This window comes from Struthio camelus, chromosome 7 (assembly GCF_040807025.1).
Source record: "Struthio camelus isolate bStrCam1 chromosome 7, bStrCam1.hap1, whole genome shotgun sequence".
In the NCBI taxonomy this organism is placed as follows: domain Eukaryota; kingdom Metazoa; phylum Chordata; class Aves; order Struthioniformes; family Struthionidae; genus Struthio; species Struthio camelus.
Genome location: NC_090948.1, coordinates 6,951,505 through 6,964,037, shown reverse-complemented (window position 1 = coordinate 6,964,037; position 12,533 = coordinate 6,951,505). Strand labels below are relative to the sequence as shown.

The following is a 12,533-nucleotide window of genomic DNA, read 5'->3' as shown; positions in this document are numbered from 1 at the left end:
GGGGGGGCCGCTGCCAACTCCCCCGCGTCAGTGACGGGGCCTCGCACCCTGCTGCCGCTGCTGCTGCTGCCGCCGACACTCTCCCGCCCGCAAGCCTTGCACAGGGGCGCCCGGCTTCCGCCTTCCTCCTCCTCCTCTTCCTCTGACGGCGGCCGCGGCAATGGCGGCGGCACCAGGGCAGGGAAGAGCAGGGCTGGGCCAGGCCCGCCCCGCCCGCTTTCTCCTCCTCCTCCTCCTCTCCGCGCCCGTGCGCGGAACGGGGCGGGGGGGGGGGGAGCGCGTCGCCGCTACCGCCATGTTGGAAGCGGGCAGCGGTGAGGGCGGAAGGGGCCGGGCCGCCGCGAGGGAAGAGACGTGGAAGCAGCGCAGCCATGGCGGCGGCCAAGCCCGGGGCCGGTGGTGGCGGCACCAACCTGCTCTTCTCCTCCTCCGCCACCGAGTTCAACTTCACGGTGCCCTTCATCCCGGTCAGCCAGGCCCCAGCCGGGCCGCCGGACTCCGCTGTCCTCTCGGCGGGTACGGGGGCGCTGGGGGCCGAGGGGTGGCGGGGCGGCCGCCGGCGCGGGGGAGCGGGCTGTGGGCCCGGCGGGGGCCGGGGGCCGGGCGGGGGGAGCCTTCCGGAGGCCCCGAGGTGCGGGGCGGCCGCTGCGCTCCGTGGCCGGGCTCGGGGCGGGGGAGGGGACAGAGAGGCGATTCCTCTTTTTTCTTTCTTTTTCTTTTTTTTTGTTCTTTGCTTGTGTTGCGCAACTGTGTTTGGATCCGCCGGTCCTGCTGTCCGCCGAGCAACAAACAGGAAGGTGGGCTTCCTTCCTCACGCTGGCTCGACCCTTCCCTAGCGAGGGCCGAGTTTTTTGTTTGGCTGTAGTCGCTTTGCTGTGAGGTTTTCTGAGCTGGTTTTCACTGGCAGCTGTTGGAGTTGGTGCTTTAGGGAAGACAGGCTCCTTCAGGTATGCTGTTTTCATGCATGGGCTTGATACTGAAGTGTTCGGTTTTAGTGCTGTGTCTGAAGAGAGGGGGAGAGGCTTTATCGTGTGTCCAGTTAACAGGTTAGCATTCTTGTTTGAGCAATTAATTTTGTTTTGATGCTTCTGTGCAGAGGACTATTTAATATAGCCTCACGGTAAAGAAGTTTGTCCTTCGTGTTCAGACAGTGCTTCCTGCATTGCATTTTTTTTAAAGTGGCATTTACTTCAGTTTTGTAGGATAAATAGTCTTCAGAGGACTCTCTGACGTTGTCTTTTTTTTCCCTGCCTGAAAATAGTATGCTAAGCAGGTACCTCAAATTTCCTTGTTTGCTTAGGCTAGGTGATTAATATCACTTCCTTGCAAAGCCTGGATGGTACGTCAAACCTATGTACGTACAACTTAAAACTGAAGCTCAGATGACTTCAGATACAGGAACAGATTTTTTGGAAGTGTGTTCTGTCTAAGATTAAAAGCCCTAAACAGTAAAAATGCATCTAGAAATCAAGTATTTTTAAGCTTCACAGGACTGGCACATATTGAGTCCAGAATTCAAGAGCTGATTTCAACAGTGCTGTATTTTACTTAGGATAAGTGTTAATATGCCTGGAAACAAATGAAGTAAATCCTTGTAATTTTAAAAACATGTTTGTTAAGTATGGCTTAGAAACACTTTTTCATTTTTATTCTTTAAATATCTACTGAACTGCCTTTTTGAGTAGTGTAAAGTACTAGAATATCGCTCCTACCTGTGTGAGGTATCTAGGCAGCTGATACATGCACCACTTCCACTTGTGCAATCCTTATAGTTCTTGTTGCCGCTATACAATGTTTTTCATTTAAAAAATAGTTATTAAGTAGCTTTGCAGAGATGGCTTTCCTGTGTCAGCTTCCTCTATGACTTTGAAGCTAGCTATGGAGAAGACCTGAGGATGAGATTTCAATAACAAAATTTATGATCGAACATGTAGTCTCTATCTCACTTAAGCTGGTCAGATGAAGATTCGTAGTTTTTCACAGAATGGATGAGGTTGGAAGGGACCTCAGGCAGGGTCACCTAGAACATATTGCACAGGGTTGTGTCCAGACGGCTTTTGAGTATCTCCAGGGAAGGAGACTCCACCACCTCCATGGGCAACCTGCTCCAGTGCTCTGTCAGCCTCACAGCAAAGGAGTTTTTCCTTCGTGTTCAGACGAAGGGTTTCAGTGTGTGCCCGTTGCCTCTCGTCCTGTCGCTGGGCACCGCGGAGAAGAGGCTGGCCCCATCCTCCTGGCACCCTCCCTTCAGATACTTGTACGCGTTGATCAGATTCCCCCCTGAGTCTTCTCTTCTGCAGGCTGAACGGGCCCGGCTCTCTCAGCCTTTCCTCGCAGGAGAGATGCTCCAGTCCCTTAATAATGTGTCTCCTGGTCTGACTGCAGTAGCTCCGTGTCTCTCTTGTGTTGGGGAGCCCAGAACTGGACAGAGTGCTCCAGATGCAGCCTCACTGTGGCTGGGTAGACTTAGACCGGAATGTGTTGTTTCTCATAGCTGGTAACGCCAAAAAGAAAGGGGCAGGGAGATACTAGAAGAAGAAGGGGAGGAAAGCTGAGGGCAGGTAGAGGAAATGAAGAAGCATGATTAAGGAGGGGAACTGAGACTGGGCAATGAGAAAGAGGATGGAGTATGTTGACTGGGTAACAGTAGAGCGAAAGGAGAACAGAATGTCTAGAAGGCACATTGCAGAGAGATGCTCCAGTCCCTTAAACGTCTTAGTAGCCCTCTGCTGGACTCGCTGCAGTAGTTCCATGTCTCTCTTGTGTTGGGGAGCCCAGATCTGGACAGAGTGCTCCAGATGTGGCCTCACCAGGGCTGAGAATCAACTGGAACCAATTTCAATGCCAAAGGTCTCCTGCTGAGGATGTGCCACACATTGTATCTATCCAAGTAGGGCCTCAATCCTGTTAAGTGTTCTGCTTTTGTGGTCCCTTGCCTTCCCTAATTCCCTAATGGGAATAGGGATTTACCTGTAGAGAGTAGTTTGCTCCTTGAACCCTAATTTGAACCAAGGAAAAGCAAGCCATTGAGCTTGAATCCTAAATGGTGTAAAATGTAATGGAAACTGGTCTCGGGAATTGCTTCTGACATCCACGTCTGGAAGATTTGTGCACTGATAAATCTGTTATATCTCTAAAAGTGAGTAAGGAGTGTTTTGTGCTTTGCAGTTTGATGAGAAAAGAGGTATTCTCAGGCTCTAATGCAAATGAAGTAACCAATATACTTTAAATAGAGAAGAGTACTCCTGATGAGAAGGTGGAAATCTGTCACTTGTGATTGTCAGAGGATGATCTGTGAATGAGAAGGTGATGTCTGTGAGGGATACAGAAGGTTGTCATACATTTGTTTTGGGAGAACTTTAGTCAACTCCCTGTTTTTCAGGGGAACATGCTGTTACACTTAATCTCCCCGAACTAGTCGAAACTGAAGAATAGTAGGTGTTTTGTGCACAGGCATTTGGTAAAGGCCTTGACTCGTTTTTTTAGATTATGATTAACACGTAGCAGTGCACTGAAATTGCCATGAGATGTATTACCTCTTCTACTCCTGGGCATTCTGGAAAGTGGAGACCTGACTGTGTGGTATGCGATACGCTGCTCTTTATTCCATGATGTCTATCAAATATGAAAGGAGAATATTTAGAAACAAAGACCATAGTATAAGTGGCTATTCTTCTGTTTGGAAGGTAATTCACATGCCTGAGTTTATAATGGTCATTACTTATAAATGAAATTTAGTGTTCTCCACAAGATCGTTTGCATGCATAGGTTTGATGTTTTGTTCCTCAAAATAGAATATAACACACCAAGCATCATCTGCATTGGCCAGTTGACACCATCTGAAAGGGCAACTGAATAAAAGCAGATGGTTAAAATGGTCTTAGTGATGGCAGCTATTTGTTTTCCATTTAATGAACTAGAACAGCAGCTTCCTAGTTTGAGTTCTCTGTGCATTCCCCTATTCTCCCTTGATACTCTAGCTGTTTCGGCTGCAGATAAAGACATTTGTTATTGACTGCTTGTGGCTGCAGGGATGTTTAGTTTGTTTCTTTGGCTAATGACTGAGTAGCAGAGAAGCAATGATCGTTCTTCGAAGCAATTTCTTCCCCACAGTCTGGGGATTATTTAACTGCTAGAGTAGATGAGAGCACTTTTATGACTTCTGTAAATTGTGTTGGCTGCTCAGAAGAGGCTGTTCCCTCAGCAGGTGGGTGGCGATGCTCAGATCGTCCCAGGTTCAATTGAGCTTACTGTGAGACCTATAATAATGTCAAACCGCTTGGTTGTCGCTTGTTACTGGATCATTGCAAAGCAGAAAACTCTACTTGACCGGGACCTGGTTTTATATACTTCCCCTTTTGATGCAAAAGGGCAGGCATATGGCATTGCACCTTTTAGGCCCTCTCCTGGAATTATTGCAGTTACTTGTTTTCCTCTGGACCAGAAATGTAGCTCTTGTGCCACTCTAGAATAAGATATATAGACAGAACTGAAATAAACTGTGCTTTTCTAATGACATGGGTTGTTGTGTTTTTGCCACCTTGCAAGTCAAATGGGGAATCTTGAGAGGGCCCTTCTGAAGGGGGAGATGAGAACGCACTGCTTAACCAGTAGATGTGGCCTATTGGGGAATCTTCTTAAGCTCCTCTGAATTTGATCTTGGAAGCTTAAAAAATTGGAAGGTGAAGTGCTTAGAGGCTGTTTTCATGGTGAAAGGAAGTCGACTAAGGATCTTTTTGCACCTGGTAGGCATAAGGGGGAATTGAAAGGGATTCCAGTGTCCTGGAAGCAGGGTTCTTTGCTACGTTGGCTTGGGAAGGTCCTAACTTCAGCTGTGTACTGCTGAGCCTTCAGTTGTGCTGAGGCAGCAGTTTATGACACTGCACTGTGAAATGAGGTCAATGAGTTAAAATGCTGTTTGTTTTGAGGCTTATCTCTTAACAACAGTCTTTTCAGTGATCTCCTCTGTGTTGTGCTCCCATAAATAGTTCTAGAAGCATATCTTTCAGGAGAGTGAACCCATGCCTTGTAAGTGGGAACCTTTTTCCCTCCAAAAGAAACATAAGAGCTGTGGTTGCTGAGGATGTTACCACCTAGAGCTGTCTGTTTTACTTTTGCTGCACAAGTAAGCACTTGATTTCAGCATTTTAAGGCAAACTGCAACCAATTTCAGTTTACCAAACGTATACTGTAAATTGCGGTGTTGCAGAGCTGAGCAGGACTGAGCACTAGAGACAAGCATTGGAGCTGACTCAAGGAAAGGAATGGGACCCTGGCTAAGCGCAAGGAGGAAGGGAAGGGCAAAATCCTATTTTTAGGACAGAAATACTGTTGATTTGGCTGTGCCAATTTGCAGAGCCTCGCTCCACAAGATGGTCTTCTCCTCATGGTATACAACTTAGCATCTCTTCAGAAAAAAGTAATTGTTAGCTCTCACAGTTTCATAAGAGAGCAAATAGGTGGAAAGGGAGTTCAAATGTACACAGTGGGTGGTGTAAGAAGCTCATTATATTTTTTGCCTTGCAGTGGAATGCTTCTTATTTCCAGTTCTTAACTTTTGTTGCGTTGTCCATGTACGCTGAGTTTTATGCTCCGTTTTAAATGTTCCTGAAGACTTGGTATCTTTTGTTGCACTTTATGGCACATTCAATTTTTAAGGATGTGATTTGTAAGCTTTAATACTTTTGGCTTTATCAGGACTAATAGTTTCGGAAATAGTTCATAATGTTACAGAACATCTTTGACTGTGTGTACTCAGTAGTTCAAACCTCTCAGGACTTCTCTGGTAATTTACCTTCCTCTCTTACCCCTAGATGATTCTGCAGATGTTGGCGAAGAGGACAGCTTCTTGGGTCAGACTTCTGCCAGCCCTAATGCACCACAGACTTTCAGCTATTTCTCTCAAGTACCTAGCAGCAGTGATCCGTTTGGAAGCATTGGGCAGCCACCCTTAGCAGCTGTTTCAGCACCTGTCGGAGTACCTGCCTTCCCCAAGCCTCAGCACTCTCTTCCACCTGTGTCTGGGTCGCAAGATGGGCAAAATGCCTTTTCCCCGCATATTCCCAAGTCACAGTCCTCCTACAGTGCACCACCTACTTCACAGGTGGGGATCGCTGCCTATCAGACTGCTCAGCAGGACTGTCCCCCGCCTGCAAATGTTTCTGCTCCTCCCCATGGAACATCTCAGCAGGGATATAACCCTTATCGCCATACCACCTTGAGTAGCAGAGCTAACCCGTACCTGACTCCGCCGCAGCTGCAACAGAGTCATTCTCCAGCTCAATCTGTTCACCCACCGCCATCTGTACCACCAGTCCAGATGTACCAAACACCTCCAGGATCTTTGACACAGGTACGTGAATCATTCCCGATTTGTTGATACTAGAATAAAATGAATTCAGACGTTTTCCTCTTTTAATTGTATCTTCTTTTGTATTTGTGTTTCTTTTCTCTAATTGTTTTCCCATATTTTATCTTTTAAGGATACTTTTTAAAAAAACAAAAATCTCTATCCATTTCTGACAGCAAAAGCTTTTCACTGGAACTAGTTTGGAACTATTGCTTTAACGAAACATCCTGACCTTTGAAGTGAACGTATCCTAAGGCACATGAGCCTTTGGCTCCAGCAGCAAAGCCAGGTCGAGAAGTTCTGTTGCTGATGTCTGTCTGTGTACCACAGTTTGCTGCTGTCTCTCAGCTGTGCCTCTACGTTGTTTGTGCCCCTGTTGTAAATCAGGTCATTCACTCTTATGGTGAATGGGTTTAAAACTGATTTTCAAGCTGATTTTGCTGGTGAAGCCAGCACTCAGTGAAAGTATGGCTTACGTCGCATATATTACCCAGCAAACCCTCTGAAACACGCCAGCTGAGATTTTATATGATGTGAATCTCCATCCTTTTTTACCTTCACAATAGCACTGTTAAAATCTTATTATAATAGGAATGGGTTGTACAGATAATTAATAACCTGGTAACTTTTCCTTATAAACAAGAAAATAACTTTTGTTTTGCCTAAACAAATTGTTAATCGAGAATGGAAAAATTACATTATGACAAAAATGTAGTGAAGACGGTAAGACCTGAACAATGCAGGGTTTTAGATTAAAGAATTTCAAAACCCCTGGATGTTTGATTTCTTATTTTGTGTAATATACTAGTTTTTTTGTTACATCAAACAAAGAAGTTTTTACTGCTGACGTAATTTGCCGTTCTTCCTGAGGGATCGTTGTACAATTTGCATGAAGTCATCTCTGTGTAGAATATGATTCCTTTCACAATTAATTAATTGTCTTGAATCGCTGGGGCTAAAGTCAAGTTTAAAGACTGCCTATCCTGATCGGTTTGCAGAAAGGTAGCTTTTACTGAGGGGAACGTTGTTAAAATTAACCATACATTTATGCGAAATAAAATTATGTGTCATTGAATAACTAGAAGAATATATTTTTGTTGTTGTTAAATTTGGTGGCTGTAAGAAATGTGCTCAGCTTGACTTCTGCAACCTAAAAATAGTAGATTTAAAAATTTTCTCTTTAAGCTAGCTAGCTACTGGACCGTGAGAGATTTCAGCAGTTTTGATAATGAAATTCAGATCCCCTTTTTAATTTGAAAAGATGTGAATTTTTAGAAGCATAACAAAGTGGCCAACTTGGCTGTACAATTTTCAGAGTTAAAAAGCGAACGTTCTCAGAACAAGTGTTAGAAGCTGAGAGTATTCTCTGTGAGAAAGTATAAATCGGCTCTGTAAAAGCTATGAGAGACTGAGATGCCAAGATCATATGTATTTTCAGTTTCCACCATCTCAAGCTCCCAGGCCTGCAGGTCCGCTGGTCCAGGCGCCTCCCGTTTTGCTGCAGAACCAATATGAGCCTGTTCAGCCTCACTGGTTCTACTGTAAGGAGGTGGAAGACAAGCAAATATGGATGCCATTCAGTATTCTGGATTCTGTGAAACTAGAAAAAGTCTATAACTCTGGTAAGTTATGAAAATCTTAGCCATATCTTATTCAGAGGTAAACAGAACCTCAGCTGGATCTTTTGTCTTTGAGGGCAGCTGACTGTGTGGCTCGGTTCACTGATATGTTTTCACTTAGTTATCAGTCTGTTGAGTTCCGTAAGTGGAACAAAGCAGAATGGGGGAAAAGTGCCACAAAAACTAAGCCTAAAGAAGTTCTTTGTAAGTAACAACTATGAGTGACTTGCACGTTATTTAATTTCACTGTTGAAATTGACTTCCAGCTTTCATTTTGAAAACGTACATGATCTTTCATATTAAAATGTGTAAATGTTAATTATACAAAGACAAATAAGAAAGAGGTTTTAAACAGAATTTAAAATTTTATTCCGTAGTATAAATATCTGTCTTAATGGTTTAATGTTGGTCGCAGAAGTGATTGGGGAAGGGTTGAGAGAGGAAAAAAGAATGTGTGTGTTAGTAACCACGTATTACTTTTGTGTCGTAGTCCAGCCTGATCCTGAGAGTGTGGTTCTGAGCACCGAGGGGGGACGCTACGATGTATACCTGTATGACAGATTGAGGAAAGCTGTTTATTGGGAAGAAGAGCCTTCTGAAGTGAGACGGTGTATGTGGTTTTACAAGGGAGACAAGGATAGCCGGTTTATTCCTTACACTGAGGATTTCAGTGATAAGCTAGAGGTTAGTATTACTTTAACATGAACCTCATGAAGAACTTGGTAGTTCTTTATATTTGTGACCTAAAAATACTTTCTTTTGTTTCATTAAGATGCTTTTCAGAATGCACTTTCTGCAACATAAGGAAGCAAATGCTGGAAAGTGGAGTGGCTGGAGGCCCGATTGCTCATGCATAGGTCCTGCGTAGCTGTGGAACACTACACAAGTTGATTCTAGGTCACACGTGACGCTTTTGTTTAAATAAAATCATGTAAATTATAACCGTAACGTTATTTTTTTGGCCTTGTGTCTGTAGTTTGTGTGAGAAGGTGTACTGATTTCATGCAACTTGTTAACTGTTTCAGGCAGAATATAAAAGAGCTGTAACTACAAATCAATGGCATCGGCGACTTGAATTCCCGAATGGGGAGACAATCGTTATGCATAATCCCAAGGTAATAGTTTCTGGTGATTGGTTCCTGCAGAATGGAATGGAAGTGAACGATCAGATGAATGGAAGCATAAACTGAATGCGCTGCTAGTCTTGCTTGGAATTTACTTGTTGATTGTTTTGGATGTGTGTGTTAGAGATGGTAAAGCTCATAAGAAATGGTGGAGGGGAAAAAAAAGCTGATAAGAGATGACGAAGCAAACAGGAGTTCAATGCATAAGCTTTAATATGCTTAAAAAAAGAAACAGTTAAACCAATGCTTTTCTAAACCTAGGAGAAATAATGGTTTGGATAGTCAAAATATTTACTAAGCATCGCTGACAGCAAATGGGAGGCAGTTTGAATTAGTTTAACCTCAGATGATCTGCACCAAATGGAAGGTAATTTAGACTTAGAGCTTTCATGTGGAGAAAAGCATTAATCTTAACTGCAAGGTAATTTGTTTGTATATCTGAGCTTCTGTAACCATTTTTAGGCCATGAGAGAGTGGAATAGCTTTTAAAAGGTGTGTGTGTGTGTGTGTGTGTTTTTTGTTTTGTTTTTGTTTTTACTATGAATACTCTGTTGGCAGCCTGTTGTGATTAAACCATGGACTTCAGCCTTACTGACCAGTGCTGTTAAGTGTTCCCGTATGAGAGATGCAGTAATTAAAAAAGCAAAAAACAAACAACACCCAAACACCTCTAAGTGCCACTGTTTCTCCTACTTTAACCACTTACAAGTTAAGAAGTTTAATCCAGCAAAAACCTAGAGAGGAAGCACTTAGACCGCTTGAACTGTTATAAATATGACTTCAGACTGTAACGAGTCAGCTCAAGTAAACCTTATAAGCAGCCATACTACTGAATTCCTCACTTCCTAGAGTTTGTGGGCTACTTCAAATGTCCTTCCCTAAAAAGCACTGCTCTTTTTTTTTTTTTTTTGCATTGAGATGGAATTATTGTAGAGTCTCGGAATGGTCAATCTCCTCACAGAATTGTAGCTTGCCAGGGAAGAGTGGGAATGGGGGTACAAGAAAGAAGAGCTTGAATAAATGCTTATGTGAAGAATCAAAATTGTTAATTGGAATTGCACAGCAGGGCAGCTTCTGCAGCTAGTGGTTATTCTGGTTTCTTAAGTCATCTGATTGCTTTTCTCAAACTAATGAGAATTATCTGTGTTATTTCTGAGTCGAGTTTTAGTGAAGCTGTCACTGCTACAGGAAATAGCCCTAGGGTTTTCTAAGGCTTTTATCTTATTTATTGCATGTGTACCAACTAAAGAAAACGTTTGTGTCTCAGAGACAAGGTAAAGCAATGAAACAAAAAAGATATGTTAAACTATGCAATATTTTCACACTAATTGTAAAGATCATAAGTTTTTTTTGTATTTACAGTTGGACAATGTATCTTTCTTTAGGTCATTGTTCAGTTCCAACCCTCTGCCTCACCAGATGAATGGGGCACCACTCAAGATGGTCAGGCAAGGCCAAGGGTAGTAAAACGTGGAATTGATGATGACCATGATGAAATTCCTGATGGTATGTGAATAGCGTATGTGGATCTGCAGTCTGGGCAGTCAGTTCAGTTCTATACAAAAGTTGGACCACAGTGACTGGAGCTACAATGCACTGTTTGTATCTGGAGTATGAAAATTAAGGTTGCTCATTAAGCTGCTTGAAAGGCTTGTCTTCCTAGGGCCTCTGTGTAGAAGTTTACACATAGGTGTCCACTTACCCCTATGGAGAGTAAATGTAGTTGTGTGAAACAAAGATGGCCAGTGAAAGGTTGTATGTAATACTTCTAGTGTTGTGACGTATGTTAAGGAGATTCTAACTTAGTGTTTAGAAGGCGTAACGTCCAAAAGTTTAAACTTAGCTTGAGAAGGCAGATAAAAAGAAGTTTGGCTGGTAAGGGTTTTTTATTTCCATTATATCTCGTCAATCAAAGAGATTTTGTGGGCTAAGTTGTATCCCGAACCATGCTATGTAAAAGACTTTATGAAGCAGTATATATTGCTGTATTTTTATACATTAATGCCTGACTCTAAACTGTACCACTGAAGTACATGCTACAATACATTTTTTTTCTTTCCTTTTGTAATAGGAGAAATGTCCCAAATTGACCATTTAGTATTTATGGTTCATGGCATAGGTCCTGTGTGTGACTTGAGATTTAGAAGCATTGTTGAATGTGGTAAGTTTTTGCTTGTTTAATTGGTAGTTTTATTCTTAACTATTTAAAATTGGGTTTGTTGGTATTCAGATAAGCTTATTGTAAATAATATGAAGAACTGTCTTCAATATTAAGAAATTCAATTTCTGGTAGGTTTTTTCCCCCTGTTATTTTTCCAAAAACAAACTGTTTTGTCAGACTCATAACTCTAGCTGTTGTTATTAGTTCCTTAGCATTAGACTTGCAGAGTTTTTTTATTACGGGGCAAAAAAAAAAAAGCAAAGCAAAACATACTCCAATACAATTGAGTAAATTAAACATTAAGTTGGTTTCTAACTGATCTGTGTTCTATGTGCAGGAGACCATGTTTATTCCTGGAGTAAAATTGCTTTTATTTTGAGATAAATAGAAGTTTACCAGGAAATCCACATTTTTTTTCCTGTATTTTTCTTATAGTTAACTAAGTAATACATTTAAAAAAAAGTTTTTCCACTTTGACTTCTCCTCCTTTTGTATTTTGAATGTTTATAACTAAGCGCCTTATTTAATACTGTTATGATCACATTTTCATTACTGTGCTTCTCTGCAGTTGATGACTTCAGGTCTGTCTCTCTGAAGTTGTTGCAAACTCACTTTAAGAAATCTTTAGAGGAACATAAAGTGAGCAGGGTGGAATTCCTCCCAGTTCACTGGCATAGTTCTCTGCATGGTGATGCAACAGGTGTAGACAGGTGAGTATTGTTTAATGCTACAGATTCTATAGAAGCTGCATCTTAACAGATTTTGTAGAAATAAATAAAAAGAGAAATAAATGCGCATTCTTTAGGCTAGGTAAATAAATGTATGATTGGATTAGGAAAAGAATCACTAATACGTTTTGTGGACATCTTGAAGTTGTGGGGTATAGACAAGCTATAGAATAGCTTGAAAGAAAGCTAGAAAGTGATGTGGTAGGTTTTCTTTAGTTTATTTTCATATTTTTTCACATATTTAGTTTCCTGTAGCTACACATGAACACAGACTTTTTCTAATACTACATTTTCATGAAAGCAGCTGATGCAATTGCTAACAAAGTATTGCATGGTAATGAATGAGTGTGTGGAGACAGGGATCATGAGCATGAGATGGTGATTGTGGAGAGGTATTGTCCACTGTAAATTGTATATATCTGTTGCTGGACAAACTTTGCTCCTGTGCCTTCCTGCAATCTCATCGAGTCTGCCCCTAGGAGATGTCACTGTTGATCTTTCCTGAGGAAGGAATTGTACCCTTTGTCCATTCCTAGAGCAGTGTCTGGGTTA

General features: G+C 42.3%; 1 protein-coding gene across 2 annotated transcripts in view; it reads left to right on the top strand.

Annotated features, from left to right (window-relative positions):
• Window positions 1-146: 146 nt before the first annotated feature.
• Window positions 147-12,533, top strand: part of SEC23IP (SEC23 interacting protein) — a 29,185-nt gene continuing 16,798 nt past the window's right edge. The window contains exons 1-8 of one of the 2 annotated variants that reach the window (XM_068951575.1): window positions 147-516; window positions 5,814-6,352; window positions 7,788-7,971; window positions 8,459-8,652; window positions 8,994-9,083; window positions 10,478-10,598; window positions 11,164-11,253; window positions 11,822-11,963. In XM_068951575.1, coding sequence (XP_068807676.1) covers window positions 372-516; window positions 5,814-6,352; window positions 7,788-7,971; window positions 8,459-8,652; window positions 8,994-9,083; window positions 10,478-10,598; window positions 11,164-11,253; window positions 11,822-11,963 — 1,505 coding nt within the window. In that variant the 5' untranslated portion in view covers window positions 147-371. The remainder of the gene's footprint in view (window positions 517-5,813; window positions 6,353-7,787; window positions 7,972-8,458; window positions 8,653-8,993; window positions 9,084-10,477; window positions 10,599-11,163; window positions 11,254-11,821; window positions 11,964-12,533) is intronic. The other variant, XM_068951574.1, reaches the window with a different exon arrangement.